Genomic DNA, 18577 nt, shown 5'->3' with positions numbered 1-18577 from the left:
ACAGGTTTCCAGGTTTCGAAACCTCCGCTGGCTTCAGAAACGGCTCAAAGCTTTGTTGCTCCGGCTACCTGTAACAGCTTTACGGATGTACTGCCTGTAGGACTGTATGTTGTTGTTCTGAGTGAGCAGTACCAAAAGGGGTGTTTCTAGTAAGATGGATTAATCACCCAAGCCGAGGTGGTTGTTGTTGTTGTTGTTGTTGCTGTTTCTTCTCTGAAAAGCACCAGACTGGTTAATCACAAACACGGGTAGAGCACTTCCTCTCTCTGACTGTGAAAATTGGCAGCTCCGACTTCTGTTTTCATGACGCCTGCATGCCTGGTCAGAGCCTTGCGGGTGTCTAAAATGGGCAGAGGAGACTGTTCCACTTTCGGACAGCTCCAACACTGATTAAAAATAGGTGGAAAAACTCAGAGGGGAGTGCTGGGAGACGCAGTCGGTGTGACGCAGTGTAGCCGTAGTCTGGTATCACAAAATCTCACGGGCTGGTATCTCTGAACGGCCAAATGCTGTGTTTCTACTGACACCCAAAACACGTCTCTCCCTAAAGAGGTCGTGTAAGTGCAGGCCCCTTCTCCTTCAGAGAGGTTTGGTTTTCTCGTAGTACAGTAAGAACTTAATGATTTGGGCAGTGCAAATAACTGACTCACGTTTTTTTTTTAGGTCAAAACATGAGATTAATTATTAATGACAGATTTACAAAATCAGTTTTAAGTATTCTTTTAGTCCCCTGTGAGATGAATGTTTGAGGAACTCATTCTGTTTCTAGCCCCTGTTAATTGTATCATTGCATTTGGCCACTCAGCAGTACGCAGATCAAAGGGCAGCTGTAAAAACTACATTTAGTACCTCTCCATTAACTCTGTCCAGATTATGAAAGGACTGTGCCAAGAAAATTCTGAGATTGGCTATTCCCACATCGTGTACCTTTTGGTTTTGGTAAACGGAATGTGCTAAGCGAAGTGATGTTTGCAGAAAATTACTGCAGCAAAGCTCAGTGCAAGATCCTACTGGAGGAGGAAAGTAATATTTATTTGCAAAATCCTTGGTAAGCTCATTTTACCTATTCAAATTCATTCTCTCAGATTTTATTCACTCACACTATCACAGCCAAATACTTGCAGGCACCAAGATGCACGTGCACAGGTGGACTGCCCAAAACCAGAGAGGACAAGGACCTTCAGCTGTCCCATCCTCACTTTCTCTTCTGGGTTCCTCTCGGTTGGTGGTGACAGGGTGGGTTTTGGTCAGGTCTGCTATGCCTTCTTGCAGCCAGCAGTTTCTATGCTGCCATCTTTTTGCCTCCGAATTTTGCTTACTCGGTGTTCCACGAATCTTAGGCAGGGTTTTTTGCCCATTATTTTCATTTTCCCATTTTGGATGTCTTTTCAGCTGCAGCCTCTCCCCGTGTTGGAACGAGGGGGAGAAGGAAGGTGTGTGTGGGCTGGTGTGACCCGCTGGCCGTCCTCCCGCTCTCAGAGCGCAGGTCTTCCAGCGGCAAGTCATCCGTGCTGGGCCTTAGCCGAGTGCTGGTCTTTGGGAGTGTGTAAATAGCACTTTTCCCAGTTTTATTGCTGTTAATGATTGTGCTGTTGTTTTAGCCTTTGCTCTGTTGTTTCTTCTGGTGCCTTCACACACACACCGCCATTCGGTCATTCTTCGTATCAGCCAGTATTTCTGTTACAACTTTTACATCTTTACAGTGCTCAGAAGTGTCACGAACTGTGAATGTTATCACTGGTGACATGGCAACTCGCTGATAACTCCAGCAGAAAGGCCCCTTTTCAGTTCATCACACAATCCTAGAAACAACCTCGGATCCATGGCTTGTTTCCCTGACCTTTCAATGTCACCCAGCACAGCTTGGACACAGCTTTGTAAGATTTAGTTATGGCATCTTCGTTTAAATGATTTCCTCATCCCAGTTGCTCCCCCAGCTCAGAGCAGCACGACATTGGTATGGATCGGTTCAGGTCTGGTTTTGGTTTCTGGTAAAGACAGCGAAGGATCCACCTGTGATATACTGAATAGTCAAGGCAGAACGAGGAGTTGGTCTGCTCACCACCAAGCTCCAAACCTTTCCAACTCCTTCACTGTTGAGAATATGCTTCCCTGAACCACATATTTTAGGTGACCCTATCCATCTCCCTCTGACCGTTGTCACCACCAGCAGAAGCGTGTATGAGAAGAGGGATGGCTGGGAGTTGCATCTCCAACACCCTCCATCAGGCCTGTGTAACACCCTCCTCCTGAATGCATTTCCCCCGATGGCACACTACAGATGTCATGATCAGACCTGGGCAACTGCTAAGAAAACAGTTATCTGAGGTGCAGTAGCAGGTATAGCGTCCAAAAACGTCTCAAAAAATGAAACGAGCTGCATGCAAGCTCATACCTGCTTCCCCAACAGACTGTTCATTGCACAGTCGCTGTATTTCCAGCTCTTCTACGATATACTGCAATGATGCACAACTCACGTAACTGCTCTACCTAGCAGTTTTCCTCAAGCACTAGGCTGGGCATGACCAAACCTGTGGCTTTTCAGCCACTGCTGTTGATTTATTGCTTGAAATGAGTTCCTTCTTGTGCGCCCTTACGACGCGCAGAGGGAGCAATCTTCCAGAACAGGAAGGAAAACATGCGTTGGCACTGAGCCATCGCTGCTTGGCGTAATCCCTACCTTCTCCAGTTCTCTCTGCCGCTTTTGTCCAGTTCCTCCCGGCACGTCCAGCCCTGGGCCAGCCCCGCCGCTGTTACCAGCACCCTGACCCCACTGCGGAATTGCAGCTCTGACAGGGTGCATGGACTTCAGCTCCGCAGCTCCTGCTGCCAGGCCACAACACATCGTAAACGTTTACCTTTGTATAAAACCGCTTCAGGTGAGTCTCCTGAATGTGTTTATCAAATATGACAGGCAGCCTGTTGCTCTACGAGATACAGCCCCTGCTCCAACCCCCGTGGGTGAGACAGAAAGGCACGTACCTGCTCTGTCACCAGCACGGCCGTCGGCTGCCGGCTCCCGCCGGGGCAGGTCCTCAGGGCACTAGAAGCTGTTAAAACACAGCAGACAACTGATAGCGCTGGGCACGTGCTCCAGATCTCATAGTTCCGATTTTCTGCTGAAACTAAAGGCTTTTAAATGCTGCAGGAGTGCGTTGTGTTCGGAAGAGTGACCAGAGCAAGTTGTTTATGCGGTGGCAGTACGTACATATTCTGATCTCCGTTACATTGGAAGCAGCTTGAGAATTTACCAGCTCCAAGATGTGCCTGACATACTGTTCTGTGAGCTTCTGCGCGCTGAAAATGTTCCTTCCAGTCTGCTTACGGGGATCAATGTCAGACATCCCTTTATTTTCAAATCTTCTGATGACTGCCTATGAAATACAGTTACGGATTTTTTTTATCTCCAATGATGTTACTAGTGATCATGGAGACTTCTCCCAAATACTCTAATGCATCCAGCTAGTTGAAATCCTGAATATTGTCGTCTATATATACAGCTAAAATCTGAAATGATTGTTTGAAAGCACTGAAGATGCTCTTTAGAAAAAAGGGGACTTCAAAAACTGTATAAGTCATGGGAACAGATCTTCAGATGAGTAACGTAGAAGACTAAAACCACCTATCTATTCACTGAGGCAGTTGTTACAACACTGCTGTGCTCAAACAGAAACACAGTTGTATTTTCAACAGAAAGATTCGCCTTTTTTAATCAGAGCAGCCATCCTAACCCTGACCAGGGGAGACAGCAGACGAGTGTGCACCAACACCAGCCAAGACGCCCCGTTGCTCCCCGGGCTGCCGGGGGTGGTGGGGGCAGGCAGCGACGCTTCTCCTCTGCCCGGCCGGACGTTTCTGGGGGCTGTATCAGTTCCCAGGCCCTGCCAGTGGACACGTGAAGTTTTCCGCTGTTACGTCAGATCTGAAGAAGAGCAGAAGCATCTGAAAGCTTTTTTTTCCCAACTGTATCAGCCAGTCTAATGAGATCTAGGGTGGAAATCTGCTTCGCCTTGGGAAAGGGGGAAAAAAGAGTTTGGGGAGATTTATTGCAAGCAGAGGAAACATCCCCCTTTCTCTTCTTATTTTCTTACCCTTCCGATTTTCTAAAACAGCAGCAAACTTCTTTAGCAAGATATAGAGCATACTGTATTTTGTAGCTACTGCAAGATAGAGAGCTGTAACACTGTGCAATTAAATGTCCCAAGCAGGCAAATTAATACTGAACCTTTGACAGATGCTGCTTATCACAATGCAGCGCTTCAAGTTCAGTGGCTTTTCTTAAAAGCACAAACATAGCTCATATGTATCCTTTGATCCTGCAAAGAGATTTCGTTTTTCTTGTCCTCCTTAGTATGCTTTACACTTACTGATGTAACGGCAATGGGTAATTTTCTTTTTACAGTGCTGCTCAAAATTTATTCATTAATAACACTGGTCACAAGTCCTCCCATTTTGCATAGCTGGTGTATATTTTGCTAAAATATAGGCATTTTTATTGCATACAGTGATTAGGAGCCTGATGTGATTCTGTAAAACCTTTCTAAACCAACTTCTGGTCCTCTGTAGATCGTAGAAGGCTTATTTCTCAAGGAACATACTAAAGAGGTTTGGGTGCCCTCTGAAATTCTAAGGGACAAAAGAAACAGGATTTTTTGTCAGCTTTATGGGCAATAGGGGATTACAGAAAATGATTGTAAACTTCAGCATCAGCTTGGTTGTTTTAGAATGCTAAAAGTTAAAACCAGCAAAATAAGCAGAAGGTAAAACATCTTCTTTTTCCCACTTAATGTTTTCTTATGTTACTGTTAGTAGGAGTTTGTTTGCTATCAATATAGCAAATGTGACAGTAATTCATAGTTCTTTGCACATTTTGTGCCGTATTTTTCCTCCTTTAAAACACAAGTTTTATCTGCTTTAAGTACCAGTGATATGCGGATAGTAGACAGAGTTTAGAGAGAATCACATACTATTTAGATTGCCTAAAGGGTTAATAGCAAAGCTCTCATGTGAGTCTGCACATATGTGTTAAAAATTTAGTGAGGTGTATGCTAAGAAAATAATTTTTAAAAATTGCACTGATGGAGAACATTTTATAAAGGAAACATTGAGCAAGAAAAAAACAATCTTGAGATCTTTTATGTACGATTTTATGTGCATATTAGTAGTTAAAGGGATGACATATTTTAGCGGAGTCAGTTTTTTAGAGAAGAGATTGCCATGCAGATGGGTAAAGCAATGGGAAAGGTGAGGTGCTGAATTATGGTGAGAACCGAATATATCAGTTTATCAGCACAAGAGTAACCAGATAAGCATTAGGTGCTCCCATGCTTTTCATGATAAGAATTCTTTGCCCAAAATTAAAGCAAAAATAATTTGACTGTTTGCTAACAGTTTTGCAACATGACTTTTGTTAGGTTTGTTTGCCCAGCAGTAATTTTGTGAACAAAACATCTCTTTGGAGCTAGAAGATAACGACATGTGGGTGCTAAATGATACATCATTTAGTGGCTGCAGCCCAGCACCGTGAAGACAGCCCTGGCCAGCCCGTCGGCACTGAGTCTCTGCTCTCCGAGCTGGTTGCTAACACAAATTAATATTAATTAATCAGTAAACGATAGAACAGTGGAGGCGGAACAAAGTCAGAAGCAGACCGTTATTCAACTAAATGCAACATGCAATCCTAGTGAAGAATTGCTGCTCGCGGGCAGATTAGGATAAAATCGGTAAGTCAATGGTTAGGGCAGAGCTAGAGAGGACAGAATTCAGAATTAAGCCTTTTCTGTCTGTGTGTCTGTTTTTTGCTGATAACTTAGAGGCACCTTTTCCCTTGCTGTTGCTCAATTAGGTAGGACATTGAGAAATAGTTGTTTTGCAGCTTATGGGGTTGGCAGAGAAGCATTTTATCAGGGAAGCTGAAATGAGTCCCAGGGACTGGAGACCATGTGTGGCGTGAGATAGCAGGGCAGCAGCGTTCATGTCTGAGCGCCACGAGGTTTCTGGATTGGCCTTACTTTCTTTTCCAGTGACATTTTGGGCCTTAGGGAGACAGAGAGCAGTGAGATGATGCTATGGGCTCTCCCTGACTCCTTGCAGAGACTCTCTGCCCCCCAACACTCCCTTGATTGAAAAAAATAAACAATTCAGTCTATGGACGCAGATAAGTCTGGATTACACACAAATGGGAATACAATTTTGCATTAAGATTTTTTGTTCTGCTTTCTAAGGACTGGCAGAGGAATGCTTCCTATGTAAGCCAGGAGATCAGGCAGCACTTCCACCTCCTAGAGCCAGTCACTGTCTGAGAGCAGCCGGTCGGCTTACGGCAGGACACGTGCCTACCCCCCATGGGCATCCCGGGTCCAAATGAGCATCACTGTGGGACACACATCAGTGTGAAGAGAAGGGGGATTGCCACTGACCACAGGGAACCAGTTTTATGGATCTGTTGCATTTGGGGTTGCCAATCTAGGCAATTCAGATTTGCTTATAAAACGTATTTAAAAGCTGAAAATAAATAAAAATGACTCAACTTTACAAGAGGAGGGTTAAGGAAAACAGGGACAAGTGAAAAGCAGAAAGAAACATAAAAGTGTGACAAATAATAGGAAATACTGACTAATCACTCAGATATTTGTTTGCAAATTAAAAAAAGTTCTATGTGCTTTGTAACCAAAAAAAAAAAAAGAACAAGACAACCTGATGATAATATAGACCATCTTTACCAAATGACAAATCATTCCTCCTAGTTATCTTCAAAAATCTCTCTAGCAAAAATCCCATGATCAGATTGTCTTTTGAGACTAACTTCCCTCGGATTAGCAGGTTTGGGGGTTTTTTTTGTATTTACAGTCATACCTTCTCAGATAACTCAGAAAGAAAACTGAATATATTAATATGATTAAAGACTCACGTTGGCAGTCCATTGTAGAGTTCTCTGCTGAATTAAAGAGATCAAGGCCATGCCTTTAAGCTCCATTCCTTTCCTCCTATGTGTCCACCTATTGATTACATTACTTTCAGATACTTTAAGCTGGGATTTTGCAAAATGAAGCACTGTGCATATTTGCAGAGCATTCATATGGCTCTTGATTTAATGTTCTTAATTAAATGCATGCATTAGCATATACTAATCTTCTTTCATCTTTTTTTTTTCCCAGACAACTGAAACGTGACTATCCTAGTGCTGTAATTCTTAGTACTGATGACTTCTTTATTGAAAATGGTGTATACGTGTTTGAGCCTGACTTCCTAGAGGATGCACACAAATGGAACCAAAAGAGAGGTGACTGAAATCGATCCAGTCTGTCTTTAAACTTAGCCTCCAAAATAAAATACCTCAAAGTGGTGTCATACACTGAAGTTCATGGGGTGCTGGTTAAAAGAATACATTTACCACTTCTGATTTTATTTCTTCTGACTTACAAGAGAAAAATTTATAAATGAAAAAATGTTGGTGATTGATAGATGTTATTTTAGAAAGTAAACCGGTGGCTATGAGGCAGCACTGCTGAAGCTTGGTAACAGCAGGTGGCATGCAAATACCAGCCCAGCAGCAGCTCACCACAGCTCCGTGCACCGCATCCCTCAGACTGCGGCTTGTTAGATGTCTGTCCTGACTTGGAAGGGGGTGTTACAGGGGCAGTTAGTGATATCCAGGAGGAAAACTTGCAAACCTAATTATAAGTTTGAGAATGAAACAACCCAGGTCTCTACTTCAGAGAGAAAAATGTAACATGCTTTTGTGGCTGTGCTCTGAACTAATTTCGAGCAATGGAAAACACTTTGAGATCATATAACAGACACCTTTTGCAATAACAGTCATTTTTAGCTGTTGTAAATACCAAGTGCTGTGATACCGCTAAGTATGTTCTATGAGAGATTCAGCTCTTACTACTGAGCACAGCCAGCGGCTGCATCACTCCTCCAGGAGAGCACCCGCCGGGCACTGACCTCTGCCCGCGTTTGGGTGGTGGCTACAAACCCAAGCCCAGTGGGGAACCAAGCGTGCTGCTAGCAGTGGGCGAAGAAAGGACGCTTTGGGGCTGGTAAGACCTGGCGCAGTCTGTTATTTAATATGTTAGCTTTACTTAATGTGTTACATTACAGCACACAAGGCAATGAAGAATGGGAAAAGCCCGGTTATTATTGATAATACCAACATCCATGCTTGGGAAATGAAATTAGGGAAAGCTCTGATTTATTGCTTTTATATGCTCAGCTATGACATTTAAGAGGTGATCTGACTGAAACAGTTCTTAACATGGCTAAAAAGAATTACTTCCATTTTTCCCTTAGTTCTCCAATTATAGTTAAGGATTGATACTGTGACAAAGTAGGGGAGGAGGTGCCAGTGCAGTTGTTTTACCTAGTCAGCTATATACCTCAGTGAAGGCAAAATTACTTGAAAAGATTAAGTATCTTTGAACTTGCCCTGTAACTTCTCGATGATCAGGATGTCAGCCCCTTCCCCAGTAGTGACATGAATCGAACAGTTCCAGTGGCTGGAAATTGCATGACTGATAGATGTTGACCTCACACTCTGGGAAGCTCTAGGCTGGCATGGCCAACTTGTGGCTCTTGAGCCATCTGTGACGTCCGGAGAGTTCAAGTGCCAGGATGCCGTCCCGTGGGGGACGGGGGCTGAGGGCAATACTGAGGCAAGTTTTACTGGGAGACCCAAATCCTTTGCTGTGGAAGGAAATGAACTAGCTGGGACTCAGACCAGCACCTTGATGGGAGCCATGGTTATCTTCCTCTTTCTGGCTCCTGGAACATATGATACATCTCTTAACGAGATAAAATCTCAGGGGGTCTGGCAGATTGGCTACTCCTGAGCTCGGGAGCCATACATCTAAAACTTCTGTGTACTTCTTCAGGCACGTGAAAATAGATACGAAGTTATATTCCAAGAACCAGATACACCCTGGAAGTTCAATGTTCAAGAGCTGACGAGGTACATCTTCTTCTCTTTGATATAGCAGACAGCTTCTCATTTTATTGATGTGCTCTGAGAAAGGTCAGCACTCTTCCTCTTCATGTACCCTAAAAGGTAACCTAGTAAATGACAACAGAAGGATTGTCGTGGAAAGCTTCTGTTACTCAGTACCAGGTCTGCAGTGACTTCAGCCTGAAAGAGCCTGACGGTGCTGAAGTGAGTCAGGCAGTAGAAAAAGCAACCCTCTGGCCAAAGTGTGTATTTATACTGCAAGCTTCTTGGGGCAGGAACCCTGATTTTCATTCTGTATTTTGAGCAGCGCTCTCTCTGTTTAGGCACAAAACGTGTCTAAGCACCACAGACAACATTCAGAGATCTGTTCTTAAAAAGCTAACCATACAAATAGTCTTGCAATGGTGGGATTAAGCTACATTAAGTGTGGTCAAGAAATGGGCTTCTAGAGGATCTTTCTGAAGATCTTAACATGCACACACAAAAGGGGTAAAATGAATGTATCAACTCTGCATAATCTGGTAGGATACAGAGGCAGCCAAACGCGCCTCTAAGTCTGTTAGTTTGGCTGGTGGATGCAGGGTTAATGGTTATATCACTAAAAAGACTCCATGCAGGCTAATTTTCTTTAACCAACCAGCTGTAAACTATGTTACAGTGGCACGTGCACTCCCATCTACTAGATCCAGAAGCTAACACGTGCTAACTTACTTGTTATTGCAAGAAAACAGGGTGTGGGTACTTCATTCTGACTGATTTATTTGTTTTGTACCAGCTAGGAACTCTAGTCAAAAATCAGCCCTGCTCCTTTTTGTGTGTGACAGAGACAAATGGCAGCGGGCCGTGGCCCAGAGCGCTGGTGGCTCCAGGGTGAGGCAGGACCTGGCAGGTGGCAACCGATGGCTTGGGGCTGAAGGCAGGCGAGGACACCAACAGCCTTAGCAGTCAACTGCAAGTGTCAGCTCTTGCTTCACCAGCACCAGCTGGGAGCCATTTGCTCCCAGCATCACTTTGCATCACTGCAAAGGCAGATTTTACTCGTAATCATTCATTATAGGCCAAGCTACTCAGTAACTTGTATTTTGTTTTATTAATCATTTGAAACAAGTTGGCTTTTTACAGTAGCACTGTAAAGCTAATTCAAATACACTCAGTTTGGAGCAGCTCTTTGGCAAGTGGTTCAGGGACAGCTGAAGGCTGCTTCCAGTCTGGTTCCACGTTGTGTCTTTACTGGCAATACAGTTTGTGCTGGTTGCTGGTCCCAGGCGCAGGCTGCACACCTGTGTAGGGCACTGGCTGCTGGAGGACCTCGTGCCCGCTTCGTAAGCGGGATGCTGCAGCTGGCAAACCTGCTGCATTACTGTCACCTTAATTCCAGCAGGGGAAAAACATGTTGAGCGATGCAGGATTTGCACACCACAAGGCTTTGAAAATATGGATGCAGGACAAATTTAGATTCTAGATGATGAATTGTGCCTAATAGCTAAAGGGCAAACCCAAAGACACTCAGACTCACAGACAAGCAGAAATCCTTGGTGGTCTTTGGAAAAACAATTTCCACTAGTGTGTCGAGAGACTGCAGCCATTTCTGGTCTATCCAGAAAGCCCTGCGTGTTTGAGCATCCTGTTCTCCTCCCTCTCCGACTCGTCATTTACAAATCTGCCCTGGAGCGTGAATCACATCAGGTGCGATTTTTCCCCACTTGCACTGAGACAAAGCAACAACAGGTTTTTGACCTCTATACTTGCTGATTATGAGTCAGTGTCTGGGCTCTCTACAGCCCTTGTCTGCGTTTCTCCAGATTTATAAAAGCTCACCCTGAGGCTAAAAAGCCGTTAGCACTAAAACCCATATAAAATAACACACAGGTCTTCTACATAGCTCTTTCTTACCTGACCTACATTTCAAAGCATTTGTCTAACTTACTTCTTATGTCCTGGCTGCCCACAAAAATATTTGCATAATATTTGCAAAAATATTTTTCAGCAGTCACAAAAATATTTTTAAGAAGTAGGTGGAAGTGAAGAACAATTCGGCAAAAAAGGGCTAGAAATAGATCAGCAGGGATAGGAACCATTATCCTGAACATATCAGGAACCTTAGCAAGCTTAAGACAACCTCTAATACATGGGCAGCTAAATACTTGTGTTTTCTGTTAATGTTGACTCTACAGAAGAAATATTCATCAGGTCCCTCGACAAAAGATACAACGGATGAAAGAACAATACGAGCACAATGTTACCTTCCACAGTGTTCTTCAGTCTGAAAAACCAAGCAGAGATGAGAGAAGCTCCAGTGGACGAAATGCATCTTACAGCATGGGTGCCCATTCCAACCCCCCTCCAGCCTTCTCAAACAGAAGACCTCACGTGGCACGTACGAACAACATGCCATTTAACTGAAGAGGTGGATTCCTCACTGTATTTTAATCATCAGGGTATAAAAGTCTCTAGTTTTACATTTTTTTCTAAACTGTTTTTTATTCTTGGATTTTTCTACTACATTTCTAAATTACTTTTATTTCTTACAAGTCTTTAAATGTCACTGGATTATGATCTCACAGCACTACGTGACTGATCTAAAAGCACTATCCCCAGTACAAACTGCACCCCCTCTCATCCCTCTTCCTCCACGAAAATCCATTCAAACTTATGGTGAAGTTTACTGGCTGTGCCACATGATTTTTGGGTTTTTTTCCTGCATCGCACTGTCACTAACAGATAACAATAAATATTCCTAAATTCATTCTTTCTTACAGGCCACGTGGCCAATTCCTTCTTCACACAATTGTCATTTCTTGCCCTTTTAATACTTTATATCTGGCTGTATAACCTTTTGTATCTTCCCACTCAATCTTGCCTAGAGCATTACTGCTAGCTTGAAGAGGGGCAAAGTGAATGGTGGAAAAGGTAGCTCTAACAGATTGTAGAAAGATTTGATGCTGTTCCCTATCTGCACCTCTGCTGTCTAGATTCATGCTGGTCTTACCTCAGCTCTACCACAGCCAGACAGCTTCTCCAGCCTGGAGGTGAAACACTTCAACACACCAAACTGAGCCCTTTATCTTGCCAAGACATAGGAATTCAACTGATCCTGAGATGAGTCCATGTATGGTGGCTCCTAAAAGGTAACATTAGTGTTAGGCTAGTGCTTGTTAACTTCTAAGTAGGAACAGGGCTACAGGAGCAGCTCTGAATGGCTGAAGCACAAGGCTACCAAATACCCAAACTAACTCAGTACAAACTAATGACTTAAGAAGGGAGAAAAAGAATGTCCTTGTAAGGGGAGAAATCAACTCCTTCCACCACTAAGTGCCAAGAAGCCACTGACTGATGGATGAGCAAGAAAAGAAGCTATCCTGCAGTAGTTTTATCCATATTGCTAAATTCTGCTGGTTATGTTCTTATCAAGAAGCCTCATCAAACATTTTTAAAACTCAGCATTTGTGATGGCAATTTTTTTTAAGTAGGTGTGGATTATTAGGCAGTGCTTGTAAAACAGGGCAGTAGTGAGTTATTTCGCAGTAGGAAATGAAGACAGCTCACATTGGACATTTAGAAATACAGGTACAGCTGCTATTCATCTAGCAATTTAGCAGACAGAGAGGTATAAAGAAATATGCTGTTTGGGCAAAAGCCAAGCTGTCTTCAGGACACTGTAGATGTATGAGATGAATTGCATTTTCTACTCAAGCTGCACTTAAAAAAGCAGTATCATCGTTGCAAATAATTACGAACTAGAGGGCCTAGGGAACCTGGCTCTGCAGTATTGCACAAAGGTTTACAGAACTATCAGCAAGCTTGTGTCAGCCCAGTACAGTTCTCCAGTCCTGCTACATTGTCCAGCTTGGTGACAGGAGCCACCCCCAGCTCAGCGCTTGCGCCAAGTGAACGGCACAGGACCCCTGACATGGTGCCGAGTGGGAAGCTGGTGGTCTCAGTTCTGAAACGTCCTCCCTCCTTTGACCCATGCCTGGTGGGAAGCAGCAGGGCAAGGGGCAGGTTGACAAGAAATGAACTACAATGTGGAGCTGGCAGCTGGTCTAGTAGGACTGTTTCTCCAATGGAGAAACTCCAATTCTGAGAAGCTTCACCTGTTGAAATTAATAGAACAAAGTAATGAATCCAAGTACTAACTCACTCCCAGCAGAAAGATCTCGTGATGAAATCAAAGAAAGATCTGATTATCTTTCATGATGCTGTGGCCTTAAGTGCTTCTTTAAGAAGGAGTAGCTTAGAAACACTGACCAAGGATCTGTCATTAATACCTTTCTATGGCATTTTGCTATGAATCAAATAATCACAGCTGTTCTCTAAAACTCTTAGCACTATATGGAGAGTCTGAGGGGAAGAGTACAAGAACTATGGCAGAATTACAGAGCAATATTTCAGAATTAAAGTGTTATATTTGGTAACAATAAACTTTGAGAATTGTTTATTTTGCCCTGTGCTAGTTCTGACAGCCAAACAACTATTCTAATACTACAGAGGGTAACAAAACTGATTGCTTTAGACTGAAACAATACATCAGAATCAAAGCAATGGCTTATAAAATGTCATCAAACCTTCAGCCACACTCATGCTATTGTATGATACATGTTTGTGTGAGAAATGTATGATCCGACTCAACTCCAAATTATTTTGCAGATGAAATGTCATTTCATGAGTCTTTGTTTTTGTAATAGAGCTTTATTAAATACAATCAGGATTTAATGTACAAAGTGTAAAAATCATTTGAATTTGAAATATATACAATACTGTACATGTGCATTTAGTAGCATTTTCGGGGTTTTTGTCTTTGTAGCATTCTGCGAGCTCGTAACAAGTCCTCAGGTTCCTTTGTGTCTTTCTGAAGAGCATCAGCTACTTCAGAACTGCTTTTCAATGAGTTATTTGCTTCCCCAGTAGACCTGAAACTGTTTTTGGGTGAAAGATCATCAGATAAGTTAGTAGCTATTGTACTGCTGTTTTTATTTACATAATGAATCTTCTTTTCTTCCTGTAAATTATTCATGAGTGCTTGTGTATTAATCATTGCAAGTTCTTCATCAGCAACCAGGTCATTCTCAGGAAGATGGACAGTTTCTCTCAATTTTCTACAGGGGGTGACATGATCAATATTCTGATTTGTTTCTTTTGATGACTTGCTACGTTGTAAACCCAAACTTCGTGGAGGCTGAAATGCTTTTTTTAAAGATGGAGAAATGATTGAACAGATCGGTGTCAGTGGTGGGGGGGCAGGTATGCAACTGAGGAAGTCCATCGCTTTTCTCTTTTTGCTGTTTTTGGGATGGTCTTCATTAATAGTAGCAGATGAAGGTGTTTTTGCTGACCCTTGTGTGACAACTTTCATATTCGGTGTGCTAGTTGACAAAGGGCTTGGATGCTTTATTTCAATTTTGGAAGAGATCTAGTTAAAAAGAGATTAAGTTTTATGTTGAATAGAATGTCATATTTCATTAGCTTCCTCAATTACTTCCACAAAACGGGGGGAAAAAACCTGATACAAAAAAGCTATGTCATCATTCATGTCCAATTTAACTTTAGTTTGATATCTCCCGATGGTGGCTAATATTGTCCTTTCAAGTATCGATGCCTGATAAATCACTGTTTACATGTACATTAAGACAGCACATTTACATTCTGTTTCTGAGATCTAAAGTAAATGTATGGGAATTTTTCTGTGCCACATGGTAAGAAATTAAAGCACTCATAAAAAGGAGTTAAGTCTTCTACTGCATTGGGTATCTCCTCAACAGGTTATTAAATAGGGGAAAATAAGGAGAAAAATTTGAAGACAAAAGGGATAGAATATAGACCAAAAAAATTGAAGATAACAATACACACAAGATAGGCATTACACAGCAAATCATTCAAACACATGCTTAACTTGAGAATACCTTTAGTGTCTCACTTGTTTTAACTTGGTTAATATATTTAATAAATGGATATAAACTAAATCTTCAGAATTTAATATTAGCACTCTCTCTGAAATGGAAAAGGATGCCTTATAAGCTTAAATTTAGTCCCCAGGAATTGATCTCACATCAGAGTGTTTCCACCTCCCTTGCAACTAGTGGCACGAAAAATTTTTTTTCTGACTGCGCTCAGTACTCCACATCAGGAACAACTTGCCACCAGCAGCCTTCATGGGAAACTTCACTACTATTTAACTCAATTTTTGTCAAGACTGCTATAAAACGTAAACATTTACTGGGTGATACCTCTTTCCTTTTAAACCCTGGAAATAGTGAACACTATCTAGGAAACAAAGACCAGGAGGTAAATTCTCTAAGCAAGGGTAGGAACTGCAGAATGCTGTGAAACAAAAATTTACAGATCAAGACTTTTCCTTCCAGTGACATCCATGTCAGGTAATTTTCACAATAGGACCAAGGAAGCAATAAATCATCTATAGGGAAAGGATGATTCATTTTACTCATATAAAATTCAGAATATTTAAAGTATGCTGTGAAAACACAGGCCACAAGGGGAGGTTTTCATGTACTGCTTGGAGGAAGAATAGTCTCACAGTTCCTCCTGGGGAATAATCCTAAACCCACACACAGAGAAAGCTTCTAATCAGCTTGCAGTGCCCTGAAGAGAACCTATGGAGTGGACTGAGACCATTCACCACAGCTATCAGTATAAAACATGCTTATATCCTTACTATATGTACTGTCAGTATAAACCAGAAGCTTACCAAACTTTTATCCTCTGCATAAAGACCTGAGTTGCAGGAAGGAGAGAGGCATTCCAAGCCACATCTTTTAGTTAAACTGGGTGGAAGCGAGAGATTTCTTTGTAGCAAATTCATCAATTTACTTTCTGCATCAGAGCAAAAGGAGGCCACGTTCTATAAAGGAGAACAGATTACAATGCAGAACAGTTGTTTTTCAAATTTTTTAAGTACTATATGCTCCCCAAAAAAATATTTAAGACTTTGTTTTCTCATCATAATCCCACTAGAAGTTTATTTTATATCAAACCAACAACTTAGAAGACCGCTGCACTTTCTGTGGAGGGAAATATCATACCTTCCTTTTATTGTTAACAAGAAAAAAATCCTTTTGTATTTAAACTTATTTTTCAGTAAGAAGTGAGAATGCAGGACCAAGACATGCTATTTAGCACAGCTAGAAAATTGAAATAATAAATAAATGAAATCAACAATCCAATACTGAATATGTTCAACTGAGCAAGACAGTAAATTTCAACTTTTAAAAGGCTAGAACCAAACTGTCCACAAGACATTCCCTGTTGATAGGTACAATAATTTTTGCTAGCCAGAGAAGATTCTGTGGCACATCCCAAAGACAGTGTTGGTTGAACTGAATTTAAAAAAAAAAAAAAAATAAAAAAAAAAAATCAAACGACATTCCAGAGGTGATATGGGGAGTCCTCCAGTAAAAGTGCATTAACGCCTTACTCCATCTCCCAGAAAATCCCCTTAAATTCAACATTATGTGCATTACTTGTTTTAAAGATTTGTTAGTAATAACAGACTTTTTGGTGAAGAATGTAACAAAGCAGTAACTAAAATTAATCATTAAACTAAAAATCTATAGATTTACCTCTATCGTACTTCTCAGTTCATTAACCTTCTCTTGAAGATAGTTCTCCTTTGGACTGGCTGAGAATACAGAAAGATCTCCAGCCAACAGCATAGGAATTTCTGATCTGAATTCAGATTGCCACTGAAGGTTGCTTGCAGAAATGAACGAACAGCGGACAACTATATCTTCAATAGCAAAGTGTCTAAGATCTGTCCAGATCCTTACTGCCACCAAATTATAGCTTTCATCAGATAAGTACACCATAGTAGTGAAACCTAAAAGCAAGAAAAAAGTCTGAATTAAACCTTAAACCTTTAAGTAAAGGTTGATTACAGCAATTTGTATCTATAAAAAAAGTCTCACATCTTGAAAGAGAATTGTTAAATATAACATGGCAGCCTATCTGCATGGTAACAGATGTTTGATGCTTCATTCATATTCTGCACTATTTCCCTACTGATTACAGAAAACAAGTGAAAGTCTGTGTTCCAGTGCTTAAAAAATAACACTTCTATGGTGCTTTTCCTTTTTATTCAGCAGATTATCCACCTGTCCCTACCCATGAGCTCCAGTACCTGGGTTCTACTCATTCCATGAGAATGAGCTTTCCACAAAAGAGGGAGCTCACATACATGCATGATGCTACTTCTGCAGATGCTGAACACAGATGTGAGAACTTACATCCACCATTTATAGAAACAACTACAGAAAAGTTTCTCTTGAGCTTAGATCCTCCCTTACTAAATTCTTCCTGAGCTAATAAGCAAAGACAAGTTTTTCTTTAGGAAAACAGAATTATCTGCCAGCATATCATGGTGATGGGTTAATTAGCATGTTTTCACAGGCCTGAGATGCAGGTACAACACTAAGATCATTTTGACTTTTGAAATAAAAAATTTAGTGCTTATTCAATGGGAGGACATGAATGTGGTCTACAACATACCTGTTCTGCTAACAGAAACTACAACTCCAACTAAATCAACTTCAGCACATGGTGGCTGAAAAGAAGGATCCAACAAACTGGTGAATTTTAGAGCTTTCCTTGGAAAGAAAATCTGTACCAGCATCTCCTGTGATACCTGAAGAAATACAAAATTTTTAAGTTTTTACTTATATAGACTGTGATATGTTTTAATGGTACATCTTTATGCAGCTAAAGCACTTACTGATAGTTGTAGATACTGAGTTTTCTTTGTTGCTGTTAATTGTATGTTAGTTGAGTCTGATCTTCCTTTGGACTGTGATGTTGACAGCTGGTAGATTCTGTACCGACTCCCTTCCTTTAACAGCGAACAAACGTCTAGCAGTGGACGCCAGATACTCAGTATCACTCCTAACAATATCAGAGTAAGATATATTAGCTGTGCAATACTAATTTGAAGGCTTTTGAACAATATAAATCCACAACACTCCCTCCCACCCAAAAGCCCTAAACCAAAAACCAAATAAAACTGGAAATACTAAGACGCAAGCTAGAATACTGTTGGGAAACTCTTCAAATCTACCTGCAATGTTGGCCAGTTACCATGTTTAGATAAAAGTCACTTATAATTTTCCAAGAACTAACCTTTATGTTTTTCTTGCTTTCTGTAGTCTACCACACATAATTTCCATACAGTAGACACATCTCTTTTGGAACAACCATTTTCTTCCTGTTCTGCTGACTCTAAGGCCTTCTTGAATTCTTCTTGTATCTGAGTTTGCTTTTTATCATTCATCAACTGCCTGTGAGCATTCAAAGCTTTTAATTGGTCTTCACTGAGATATCCCTGTAACCAAGAGAAAATGTATTCAGTATCTTTTTTTATTAATTAAAAAAATCCCATCAAGATTTTTATATAGCCTCTTTAAGTGTTTGTCTGTTACAAGCAATTTATTGTTCAACTGATACACTACCAGGACTTGCAATGAGGTATGTTAACACAGTGGGAGTCACCAGTCTTGACTGGTACTCAGCTAGTGCTCCGTTGTCGAAGTATTACATTACACACTGTTCTTATGTGATAATTAGTGAGAAGCCTGCTTAAGAATGCATAACTAAGGTGAATATTTAATATAACAGGCATGCTTGCCT

At 41.4% G+C, this 18577-nt stretch overlaps 2 protein-coding genes across 2 annotated transcripts in view; one reads left to right on the top strand and one right to left on the bottom strand.

The window, feature by feature from the left end:
* Window positions 1–5400: 5400 nt before the first annotated feature.
* Window positions 5401–11350, top strand: N4BP2L1 (NEDD4 binding protein 2-like 1). Its single transcript, XM_009578290.1, has 5 exons — window positions 5401–5414; window positions 7158–7282; window positions 8107–8199; window positions 8881–8953; window positions 11122–11350. The coding sequence occupies exons 1-5, from the start codon at window positions 5401–5403 to the stop codon at window positions 11348–11350; spliced, it is 534 nt and encodes a 177-aa protein (XP_009576585.1).
* Window positions 11351–13645: 2295 nt separating this feature from the next.
* The window catches only part of BRCA2 (breast cancer 2, early onset), a 41230-nt gene continuing 36298 nt past the window's right edge, over window positions 13646–18577 (bottom strand). Inside the window, 6 exon segments of the mRNA XM_009578289.1 lie at window positions 13646–14357; window positions 15651–15803; window positions 16522–16778; window positions 17447–17582; window positions 17670–17836; window positions 18071–18272. Of these exon segments, the coding sequence (XP_009576584.1) occupies window positions 13719–14357; window positions 15651–15803; window positions 16522–16778; window positions 17447–17582; window positions 17670–17836; window positions 18071–18272 (1554 nt within the window). The 3' untranslated portion in view covers window positions 13646–13718.

This window comes from Fulmarus glacialis, unplaced genomic scaffold (genome assembly GCF_000690835.1).
Source record: "Fulmarus glacialis isolate BGI_N327 unplaced genomic scaffold, ASM69083v1 scaffold14185, whole genome shotgun sequence".
Taxonomy (NCBI): domain Eukaryota; kingdom Metazoa; phylum Chordata; class Aves; order Procellariiformes; family Procellariidae; genus Fulmarus; species Fulmarus glacialis.
Note: the sequence above shows the minus strand (reverse complement) of the source record. Positions and strands in the feature narration are given on the sequence as shown.

Bases quoted from the DNA above. Each gene is read 5' to 3' on its own strand.
- N4BP2L1 (XM_009578290.1), top strand. The intron at 7,283-8,106 runs GTGACTGAAATC...GTTACATTACAG, and splicing joins CAAATGGAACCAAAAGAGAG to CACACAAGGCAATGAAGAAT. The intron at 8,200-8,880 runs ATTGCTTTTATA...TTCTTCAGGCAC, and splicing joins ATTAGGGAAAGCTCTGATTT to GTGAAAATAGATACGAAGTT.